Source organism: Macrotis lagotis, chromosome 1, assembly GCF_037893015.1.
Source record: "Macrotis lagotis isolate mMagLag1 chromosome 1, bilby.v1.9.chrom.fasta, whole genome shotgun sequence".
Classification (NCBI taxonomy): domain Eukaryota; kingdom Metazoa; phylum Chordata; class Mammalia; order Peramelemorphia; family Peramelidae; genus Macrotis; species Macrotis lagotis.
Genome location: NC_133658.1, coordinates 724,897,070 through 724,909,478, shown reverse-complemented (window position 1 = coordinate 724,909,478; position 12,409 = coordinate 724,897,070). Strand labels below are relative to the sequence as shown.

The window sequence follows — 12,409 nt, the reverse complement described above, 5'->3', positions numbered from 1 at the left end:
TGTCCTTCTTTTCTCTATAAACATTTTCCCTTAGCAATTTCATTCAATCCAAGGACATCAATTACCATCTCTATGTAGATGACTGCCAAATATGTGTCTTCTGGGTTGACTTCTGTGCTTTTTATCATATTTTCAATTGCCTAAAGACCCTAAGCATCAAACTCCACATATCCAAATTTGATGTCATTGTTCATTACCTTTCTCCGTAAACTGTTTGTACCTACTGAAATTCATTATTTTTGTCTATGCTGTCACATTCGAGTCAAGTTTACAAGCATTTAATAAAACATCTATTACATGCCATACACTGTGCTAAGCCCTGCAGATACAAAAACAAAGGGGAAAACAACAGTTTAGCTCTCAAGATGCTAACAGTCTTGTGGGAGGGGGCAAACAAAACAAAAAACTATGTGGAAACAAGATTTATACAGGATAAATTGAAATAACAGAGGGCTTAAGCACTAAGTTTAAAAGAGGACCAGGAGAGATTTCTTGCAGAAGATGGGACTTTAGCTGAGACTTGAAGGAAGCTGAAGAAGCCAAGAGGTAGAGATGAGAAGGGAGAACAAACTAGACATGGAAGACAACCAGTGAAAATAGCTGAAGCTGGGAAACAGAATACTGGATACCGAATTGTCAAATTGAATCTTTGACTTCTCTCACTCCCTCTACTCTGAAATAAACAAATTATAAATTCCTATTGATTTAATTCCTATATTTCTCAATTTTCACTTTTACTATACTTGAATCATCTCTGTGTTTCCTTCTGCTCCTCAAGGACAGAGACTATATTTGATCTAACCTTTCATTGCATCTTGAACCTCTCCACATTTGGTATCCTATTTCACACAATAGGTGCTTTAAAATGTTTGCTTTAGTACCATATTATAAAATCTTCATCCTGTGGCTTTATGGAATAATGTTGTCAAAATCTTTTCATTCCCTGTTGAATTTTCATAACCCTAGGTACAAATTACATACCACTGGGTTTCTCCAAAGATTTCATGAATTAAGTTAAAAAACTGTTCTGGTTTTAAGGCCTGAAGCTTCCTTTACCCTATCCCCCCTTCTTTGCAAAGAAGCCGATACTGCATTTCAGTGGAAAAAACTGCATTGTGAGATTTTAAAGCATATTCAATAAAATATTTTGGAGACTCATTCAACTTAAAAAAAAAAACCTTTCTGGATCCTAATTCTTCAAAGAACAGCAAATATTTTACCTATTTTGCTTTATCACCCCCTCCCAAAAGAAGACATTACTTGCCACTGGGTATGTCTGAAAAATTCTAAGATGTTTTCTCATTCAACACATTTTCCACTACAAAACCCAAGCATGCATTTCTCAATTTCTTTTTCATTCTAAAAGTACAGAATACATAAGATCCTAACCCAAATTAAAGTACACTTTCTGAGGTGATTTACATTTATCATGCAACAATTATTAGACTATAAGCTTTTTTGAGGACAGTGACTATGTCATTTTTCATTTTTATGGTTCTAGCACCCTTTGGGGCAATGCCTTATATGTAGTATTTATTTATTTTTGTTGAATTGAACTGAACAGACTAAATTTAATAAAATCAAAAGAATTTTACCTGTTGCTTTCGCCTCCCAGAAGGAGTATGAGAAGGGGAAGATCCAGTACTAAGAGCTTCTTCAATATCTAAATTTAGTTGCTCTAACTTCTTCATGACACAGGCCATAGACTCTGACCACTCTGAGCCCTTGGGTTGTATCTAGAAGAAGCAAGAAAGACCAGAAATAATAAATGAAATCTAAAAATTAACTCTACTGTAAAGTTAAAGTTTTTAAATTCATTTCTGGAAGAGAGAGAAAGAATACATTGAATCAAAAACCAAAGACCTTCATTGCACCAAGTAACATTTTTCTGTTTGCTTTTTTTTGAACTAAGAAATTGCTTGATTTTATTAGGTCAAAATATGAAACTATGATGTATTCCTAGCTCTACAATATCTGTGGATGCATTATTATATCATAACAATATTGATTTTCCACAAAAAAGCAATCTCTAAGATGAATATTGTATGAGTCTTGGTTTCAAAATTATCCTTCTCCTCTGGCTACATTTGTTGAAAGCCATCTTCTCATCCTAATAAAGCATACAATTTGGCTTTCCTGTATACTTCCTTACTTCATAGGTATGTAACCCCTATGAAAGTCAGAAGAAATGCTGCCAAAGCAAGAAATACAGGATCCAGGTCCCACATCTCATGAAGCTATTTATATTATCATCTCTTCCTTAAAATTATGTATAAGTTTAAGTCAGCTGAATTCTCTTTCACTAAACATATGTTATATACACTCCAGAGCATTCCAAAACTTCATGTAAGAGTTATTTCCGTGAATGGTTTTGGTTGTGTCTTGCAACTTCAAAATCATGACATCTGAGTAAGCTAAATATATCATTTTACATAAGGAATAGTTGACATTTCAAAGTGCTCATGACTTTTGCATGCACAAGACCTTAATTTACATTTGCAAAGTGGATAAGTATGCATTCAGTTGTCAGCTATACCACTTCTGGTAGTCCCCAAAATATGACCTTAAACATATTAATATAAATCACATTGAATATAATGAAGCTAAGAAGGACACAGCTAGAAAAGCAAAGATGCTCTCTTCTAACTCTCTGAGGAGTTGACAGTATTTTGGATATTTTTTGAAAGTATCTTTTCACATTTATTTTGGGTGGTGTTTCACATAATATTTTTAATTCTTGTGAACAAATGGTACACATACTTATTCTTAGGAATTTTTAGAAATCAAATATTACCAGTTAATAATGAGTTTTTAGTGAGTCTGGGAGGGGTTAATTAATCTTGCACTGTTTATTAAGTACCTACTATGTGTCTCACAATAAACAAGGCATTGTAGAGATACAATTTCTGCCTTCAGTATTGTTCTAGATTTTCTTTAGGGAGAGGGGCCTGAAAGGTAATACAGACTATGGAGTCAGGGAAATGTTTGAGGTGTGGCTCTTCTTTTCCCAAAGATTCTCTCTCTTTAGGGCTCTTGCTTTGAAGAGAATTTGGAACAATATGTGTCTTCTCCCTTGAAGTTGGAAGTCAAAATATCGTCTCTCATCTTCTAGCTTTATCCCTTAAGCAGACTTGAACTATTGAGTAATTAATCTCTACCATTAAGGAAAGTCTTATGATAATTTGTTTTGAATATTTATTTATATCATTACCTCTACCTACCACCATACTTATAATTAAAATAATAATAATGATAACTGCTCTTACAGAGTACTTAAAGATTTTGAAAGTACTTTACATACATACTCTTATGGTACTATAACTCATTATCTCCACTTTGGCAGGTGAGGAAACTTAGGCTTTCAGAGAAGTGAAGTGATTTACCTATGGTCACATATTGTCAGGGAGGGAATATGAACCCAGGTTTTCCTGACTCCAAATCCACAGCCATCTCCACTAGAAGGACCCCTTCATCTGTTAAGAAGCTTGTAGTTTCTTTGGGGGGGGGGGGATAAATTTAGCAAGTGAAACAGAAAGATCACAATTAAGTAATAAATTGTAAGATAATTATGCCATTAAGAGATGGATTCAAAGTGTACACTAAAAATGTTTCATGAAGGAAATAAGACTCAATTTGGATTTTGAAGAATGATTGTGATATGACTGGTCTAATAGGGAAGAAGTGGGAAAGGGGAAGCAATTTCAGGTGAGGCAAACAAACATATAGACAAAAGCTCAAAAGGGACAATATTTGAAGTATATAGTGGGAATTAAAGTCAATACAATACAATCTCATACCTCATAGCCCGTTATGAAAAGTTAAGAAATTTATCCAAATGATAAAGATGAACATGATGTTTGGTAGGCTGAGAACTGACTCATAAGCCAAAAGGGACTGTTAATTAAAGAAATTCTTGGGAAAAGGGACTGTTCATCAAAGAAATGTTTAATATGCAATGTGATATGTAGTTTCAGGATGAATAATTAAAGAGTAAATATCTCAGTGCCAAATCATGTAAAACAAGCAATTACAGCCAAAGAAGAGTGTATTGAAAGTTTTTTTATAAGATGTAAAAAATATATAAAGCTTATTTTAAACATCAATAAATTTATATCATCTCCTTAAATAATTTTACTTTGAACTATTTTTTTTCCTATGGCTATGTGAGCTTGTGTGAGCCATAGCTTTAATGGATGTAGGCCCAAGGAATACTGTAAACCTGAGATATCCTAATTTTGGGAATCCACTCTGTGAGTATGGGAGAGTACTCACATAATAAGGAAGTATATGTATACTACTTTCATTCCAAGGTTACAAGATAATGTATATAAGGTTTTTATAAACCACAAAATACCACAGTTTGTGCATAATTATTGATATATACACCTCCTTTCTCTGTCTTACCACTTCTGTGTAGCAAGAATAGGAGAGTTGAGAGGAAAGAAGAGAGACCTAGGTATAGTCCTTTACCTTGGGGCAAGCCCAACTGAAAAGCTTTGTCAAGTTTTTTGACAATTATGGAAAATTGTGTAAAAAACTAAAGAGTGAAGGGAGTTTGAACTTATGGCAAATGGCAATGCAGATGGAGGGATGTGGACCCAACTAGGAAACTACAATCAATGAGCAAAACTTAGATGAAGTTAGGGGAAGAGGAGAGAGGATTGTGTTGGCATTAAAGTTCTCTGCCAATAGTACAGTAGCAAATGAGAAAAGAAGGGGAATATATCTCAGGGTAGGATCCAGATGAGAACTCCAGTTCTTTTGGTATTTTTTCTTCCTGTGATAAGGGGTGATGGTTTAGGGGTAGTATGCTTCTATTCTGGTAATCACCTCTACTGTGTTTCTCTGAATCACCTGCTTTTTGGTTTGCTTGTAGAAAAAAATGGGAGCTCCTAAACTGTATTTGAGAAGTTGAGTTTGGTTTGTCAACATAGAAAGGATTTGAGCTGTATGATATTGGAGGAGTTACCAGTACCCAGTTCTTGTAGTAATCAATAGAATCACAGAATTTTAGATTTAGTGCTTGAAGTGACTTTAGATGTCATTCAGTCCAATCTCATTTTCAAATGAGAATACTAAGGTGAGATAGGGGAAATAAATGACTTGCTCACAGTCATACAAGCATTAAGTGGTAGAACTGAAATTTGAAACCAGTTTTCTTGCACTACAAATCCAATGCTCTCTCCATTGCACCATGTACTAAGTTGTATTCCCTTTTCTTTTTCCATGATTAAAGAACTACATATAGGTATGCCATGATTGTGTGGTGAAGCTGCATTAAAATGAAGTGGAGAAGACAAAAGGATAGTTATCCAGTGTGTCAGTACTGAGCCAGAATCTTAGTGGATAAATCTATACACACTTACACACTTAAATGTAGATTGTTTAGATTACCAAAAGCAGAATATGAATCAAAAAAGAGTGAATCAGAGGGAGAGAGAGGTAGTCAGCTTTCTGAGAGTCATAGAAAGTTGGATGTTATTCCAGAGTATTTTCTAGGTGAAGCATGTAACCACTGGAATTGATATTCACTGGCATTTATATTCCTCAATTCATCTGCCTAGCTTTAGATACTTGGTCAGTAGTGGTGCCTTCTGGTAATTTTATTATCTTTTCTATCATTGACTTTTTAAAAAAATCTAAATTTTTATTTATTGTTCCAAATACATGCAATGATAATTTTCAACAATCATTTTTGCAAAGTTTTGAGTTTTACATTTTTCTCCCTCCCTTTCATTCCCCCTCTCCTGGACAAAAAGAAATCTAATATAGGCTCTACATGTATTAATTATGTTATGAAAGAAGAATCAAATTCAAAGGGAAAGAAATTAGAGAAAAATGACATAATACATAAGAAATTTTTTTCATAAGATAATTTTTAAAAATTGAAGATAGTAAGTTTTGTTGTGTATTTAAACTCCATTGTTCATTCTCTGGATGTGGATAGTATTTTCCATCACAAGTCTTTTAGAATTATCTTTGCTTATTGTACTGTTGAAATGTCCATCATAGTTTATCATCACACAAGGTTGCTGTTAGTGCATAAAATTTTCTTCTGGTTCTGCTCACTTAACACAGCATCAGTTCAGGCAAGTCTTTCCAGGTCTAGTAGTGATATTACTAGATCAAAGGGTATGCAGTTTTATTGCCTTTGAGCATAATGTTCTCCAGAAAGGTTGGATCAGTCCACAAAGTCACCAAACAGTGCATCATCATCCCAGTTTTCCCACAATCCCTCCAACAATGATCATCTTCCTTTTTAGTCATATTGGTCATTCTGATAGGTGTGAAGTAGTACTTCAGAGTTGTTTTAATTTGTATTTCTCTATTCAATAATGATTTAAAGCATTTCATAAGACTAAGACTATAGAGAGTTTTGATATTGCCTTTTCAGATCCTTTGACTATCAATTGGGGAATGACTTGTATTCTTATAAATTTGACTCAGTTCTCTATATATTTTAGAATGAGTCCTTTGTAGGAAATATGAGTTGTAAAAATTATTTTCCAATTTATTGCATTCTTTTTAAATTAGGTTTCATTGGTTTTGTTTGTGCAAAAACTTTTGAATTTGTTATAATCAAAATTATACATGTTGTCTTTTTACAGTATTATTATCTATCTCTTCTTTGGCCATAAACTGCTCCACTTTCCACAGATCTGACAGGCAAACTCTTCTTTGTTCTCCTAATTGGTTTATAATATTACATTATATGTCTAAGTTCTGTACCCATTTCGACCTTATCTTGGTATAGATGTTGGTCTTTGCCTAGTTCCTGTCATACTATCTTCCAGTTTACTATCAATCACTTTTAACTATTGGAAGAATAATATTCAGTTGAAAACATAGAAATTATATTCTAAAAACTTTACTCTCCTTATTCCCCTTGTTGGATTACTAATCAAGTTTGTATCCTCATTATCCTTTCATTCTTATTTTTTACTTTTCTAAGAACAATGCTTCATACCTTCAATCCCAATTAAGGTAGCTAACATGACTCCCTAAGCCCTTATAGCTTTATTAAATGTGAACTAGATATGAACAACTAGATACCTCTATTCTATCAATTATTAACAATCAAACATATAAATAGGTGTGAGGAGTAAAGCACTTTGACACATTGTTGAAATCAGATGAAGAAACTGTATTCTGGAAAGGAACCCAGGCATATTCCACCTCCCTTTCACCTGGACTCTATCTCCTCTTTGGCTTACTTCCACAGTGAGTACTCTTCTATCCACTAATATTTAGCATCTCTACCTGTAGCTTTCCCTCATTAGAATGTAAGCTCTTTGAAAGCAGAGGACATTATACTGGTTTATACTGTATATCCCTAACACTTAATAGTCCCAGGCACATGGAAAATGAATAATAAAGTCTCCTTTGTTCTTGCTCTGACAGGCATTCAAGTAAGGACATTCTAGTTGCTTTGGGAGTTAACTTTCTGGATCCAGTAACAGAGGGAAGCAACCCAGAAAGAGGGTCACATACCCTCTGCCCCCACTGACTGGCTGAGTTCCTTAAGATTCATTAGACTGGGGGCTGCTAGGTGGTGCAGTGGATAGAGCACTGGCCTTGGAGTCAGGAGTACCTGGGTTCAAATCCGACCTCAGACACTTAATAATTACCTAGTCATGTGTCCTTGGGCAAGCCACTTTAACCCCATTGCCTTGAAAAAAAAATCTAAAAAAAAAGATTCATTAGACTGTGATTTTCTGAGAGGAGAAACTGACTTTTGCCTTTCAAAATTATTGAAAATTATCTTCAGTGCTCAGCACATAGAGTAGGAGCTCCTTCAAGTGCTCCAGGTCCAATGTGTATAGTTACATTCTGATTTCTATGAATATCCAGTGGTATACTACAGATTAATATGTGAACCATTGCCAAGAAGTTTTTGGGTTACCTGAATCAAGGTGACTTTTGGAAGGCTTTCACAGATTTGTAGATTAAGTTTTTCTGTTTCATGTCCCCATCCAGGATTTTCCCTGAGAAAAATGAGAATTTGACTTCTGTATTGGTCTCTACAAAAAACGTTAAAGGTCCTTAGCTCTTATGCTAGCAATTGGGCTAACAAGAAATCGAATGTAAAATAAACTTTATTTAACCTGGAAAAAAATGAAAAATCTGTCTAGGCCAATAAACAATAAAGACAGTTCTTTTTCCCTTCTCAATGAGCTTTTTTGCCTTTTCAAGGACCAGTATAGCCCTCCATATTATGATTTTTCCTAGAATTAGAACTTCTCCCATGTGTAAAATGAAAATAGATTCTTCCTGACTTCCTACAACCCCAGAATATCCACAATTCATATAATTCATAATATCACTTAAGGGCAAAATCCTGTTAGGTTCCTTCACATTTCTCCCTTATGCTCCTTGGCTCTATCTCCTAATAGTCTATCACTGCCACTCCATTGCTACCAGCTTATATCCTTGAGCACCTGGTTAGACTCAAGAAATTCTCTTCAACTTTTTTTTTCCACCTGCTGCTACCTCTTGGGCTGCACAGTAACCTTTCCTGAGGACCACATGGTTCCATGACCTAATTCCCTGGTACAAATTAGTTCTCTGAAGGAGCCATTTGGTGTCCTATAAGAGCAAAATGTATCTGCAGTCTTCCCTTTGGGGAAGCTGCAAGTTTCTATATAGCTCCACTCTTTCCCTAGTCTATTTTGGCTCTTGTCTATGTCTATCTGTTCATACTCTTCTTTTTATTGGTTAGGTTCAAGATTAAAGTCCAGATATCTGGATTGCATCAATGTTTATTCTTAATGTGATGTTAAAGGCGAAAGATGATAATTAAAACAATCCAAAATATCATTTCTATAGTGCTTTAAGGTTTACAAAATACTTTACATATATCATCTCACCTGATCCTCCCAACAACTCTAAGGTGGGTGATTTTATTACAGAAAAAGAAACTAATGCTAATATGTTGTTCTTTAGGATCACATAGCTAATGTTTATGAGGCAGAATGAACTTGACTCCAAGTTCAATTCTTCATCCATGAGACACCTAGCTGCCAAGGAAGTACCCAGAATCAAGCTAATTCACACTTTGCCAAGGAATTTTATCATCATATTTAGGATACTCTGAGGAATTTCGGAGGACCTCATTAGGCTTCTCCTGTGTAAAATATAATAATTCAAAAAATTATAAGGGTTACATAATAAGCTAAAATGCCTTTAAATTGAATATGTGAGATAATATAATTTTATATTTCATTTTTCTATTATCTAAAAAGTTAACTAATAAAAGGTCAATGATTGGTATTTTACCGCAGGAATTTTATTCCATAATAAAATAAAAAAAAGAGAGGACCAGAGAGATTAGATTATTTATCCATAGCACTCAGTCAGTAGTCAGAAGTGAGGTTCAAACTGATCTCCCTAACACTAAGTCTAGCACTCTACCTACCACCAAGAAACCATAAGATTACCCCCAATCTCAATGATTTGTTAGAGATTTCACATTCAACTTATACTCAATGTTATGAGAAGGTAAAATCTGAAAACATCTCTAATTTTCTTTATTATTTGATAAGCTTTTGTAATCTAATTAAGTTTTTAAAGCTGCATTCAATAGTTGATAAAGAAAACGAGCTTTCGTTATCTTATAACATTTAACTTAATAAATTGTAAATTTGGCCCCAAATAATCATTTAACAATGCTTATAGATTTTAGAAGGATTATGTTAAATTATCATTAGATTATAATGTTTTGATATTAACATTCAGCAAAAATATTTTTGTGCATTGGGATTTGTTCCAGAGAGGTAAAAGGAATTTTAATCATTAATTGATGAAAAAAATAAATTATTAAATTTCATGTCATAGAATGCTTTAAATAGTTGCCAGTAATTTGGAAAAAAAACTTCAGGAAACAGATGACTAGTTGGGGCAAATGTGTCAATTGATTGGAATAGTTTTTTAAAAAATGCAACCAGCTAGTTTACTCTGAATGGGCAACATAAATGGTGCATCCAATGAGAAAAACTCTAAAAATGTCTGTTGTTAGGGGTTATTTTTACTCCACATGTATGCAAACTTTGGCTTTGGACATTAGACATTGTAGCTTGTTTGAATTGAACTAATTTAAATATGTGAAATATACATCCAGTATTCTTTTATCTGATGAAGCCGAAGTAAATACATTCCAGGCCTTCAATATGATTATTTGTGCCTTGGGGATAAAAGGAATTTTGCACACTGGTTTACAGCTTCTTATTTTTCAACAATAATTGTATTCAGTACAGTCAAAGGCACATTTGTTTCAATGATGTGCCTGGGAGTACATTGCAGTAGGGGAGATGGCTGCCAGACATCTATACTTAAATCTGTTGGAATGCTGCAGAAAGCAATAAGTGCTTAGAGAACACCCAGAGGTCAGAGTTACCACTGCAGCCAGATCACATCATGCTCTGCAATTAGAAAGCTTGGTGATTTTTTGAGTCATAAATACATTGGGGTTATGGGAAAGCTACCCTTGATTTGACATCCTTTTTTTTCTCCCCCAAATAAATTCAATACATGCTATTGTTTTCAAGGAGAAAAATTGTAATGGTTTAGATTTAAAGACAGCTAAGTGTTACAGTATGACAGTGGATAGAGTTCTGGGTCTTGATGTCAAGAAGATTCATCTTCCTGAGTTCAAATGTGGCCTCAGACACTTACTAGCCGGGCAAGTCACTTCACCTTGTTTGTCTCAATTTCCTCATATGTCAAATGAACTGGAGAAAGAAATGGCAAAGCACTCCAGTATCTTTGCCAAGAAAACCTCAAATGGAGTTACCAAAAGTTGGTAGTATCTGAAAAGGCTCAACAACAAATGTGCCTGGCAGGCACTGAACAAAACACTGGGGATCCAAATACAAGCAAAATAGCCAAATACCTTCTCATAGGAAGAGGGAAGATTACAGGTATAAAGATGCTAAAAAAGGAAGGAATGAGAAAACTGCCTATGACAGGTGAGGAAAAGGTGGACTCTAGAGACAGTTCAAGTTAAGAGGTGAAGAATAATTGGGCTGGGATCTTTCCTAGAACAGAGGGGACAAGGAAGGAGTCACCAGTGAGAAGGAGACACTTGGGTGGCATTGAGGCAAGTCAGGAGTAACTTCAGACATCTATGTTTACTTTTTCCTTTAGTGCAGAGACCTTACAAAATTTGAGAGTTTGAGAACATTATCTAAAGTGGTGTGCCTTGAAAGACAACTGCATCACCATATTTGCAATGTAGAGAAATTATTAAAGAAATATTTGAGGAATTATTTAGTGTTTACTCTTTGGGGGGGGGGGTTCAGTGACTTGCCCAAGGTCACACAGCTAGGTAATTATTAAGTGTCGCAGGTCCTCCTGAGTCCAGGGCTGGTGCTCTATCCACTGTGCCACCTAGCTGCCCATGCTCTTTACTTGCTATATGTACTATAGAATATTTAGACTAATTATCTAACACCTGCCTGCTCCTCTTCAGAGATGGAGGGCAATGGATGTAAAATACTACATATAATACCAATATTTTTGATGTGCTGATCAATTTCGCTGAATTTTTTCTTATTCTACTTTTTAAAAAAATTCTTTGTTATATGACTCTCAGAGAGGGAGAAAGGCAGGGAAATATAAGCAATAAAAATAAAAAATAAAGAATATCATTAAAACATTTTAAAAGAATCATCCAAATCTTCTCAGAATGAAAAATATATATACAATAAAATGAATGCCAATAAAGGGTCGTGTGTGATTAACTTGTAAAATGTATGATGCAAACAACAAATGCAATAGGAGTTTGTAGGAGGAAAAAAATCAATCAGTCAGGGTCAAAGTTTTCAAAACAGACTTCATAGAGAAGGTGAGACAAGCTGGGCCCTTCAAAGATGGATTTGGTTTGAATAGCTGTGTACAAAAATGAGGTCATTTCAGGTAAGGAGTGCAAAAGGAATACAAAGTCAACACAGTATAGAAAAAAAGAATATTGGACTAGTATTCAATTATTTAAAAAATGAAGGAGTTGTACTACATTATCTCTAAGGCCTCTTTCAACTTGGAAATTCTGGGATTCTGGGAGTCAAGAGGTAGCCATTATGGTTTTTATTCACACTGCTATTTACTAGCAAAGTCATTTTTCGCTGAGTCTCAGTTTGAGATACTAAATGTTGCTTGTTGATAGGCACCACAAACTTGCTTTTAGAAGAATGAATGTTTCTATAGAGTTAAGCGGCTTTAATGTCAAAAGAAACTATTTGGGCACTCTTAAATTTTGTGAATAATAAAATTAACATGATATATTGATCCAAAAAGTAGCTGTTTGAATTATGTCCTAAAGACAACTTGACTATAGCTCTTAGGTTCTTACAGTGCATAAATACAAGTCTGAGCTATAACTTAATGCCCCACTGTTGAGGCATGTAGTTATAAA

At 34.5% G+C, this 12,409-nt stretch overlaps 1 protein-coding gene across 5 annotated transcripts in view; it reads right to left on the bottom strand.

The window, feature by feature from the left end:
- Positions 1–12,409, bottom strand: part of STARD13 (StAR related lipid transfer domain containing 13) — a 624,823-nt gene that overhangs the window by 535,428 nt on the left and 76,986 nt on the right. For all 5 annotated transcript variants that reach the window (XM_074216050.1, XM_074216052.1, XM_074216053.1 and 2 more), the window contains exon 3: positions 1,596–1,736. In XM_074216050.1, coding sequence (XP_074072151.1) covers positions 1,596–1,736 — 141 coding nt within the window. The remainder of the gene's footprint in view (positions 1–1,595; positions 1,737–12,409) is intronic.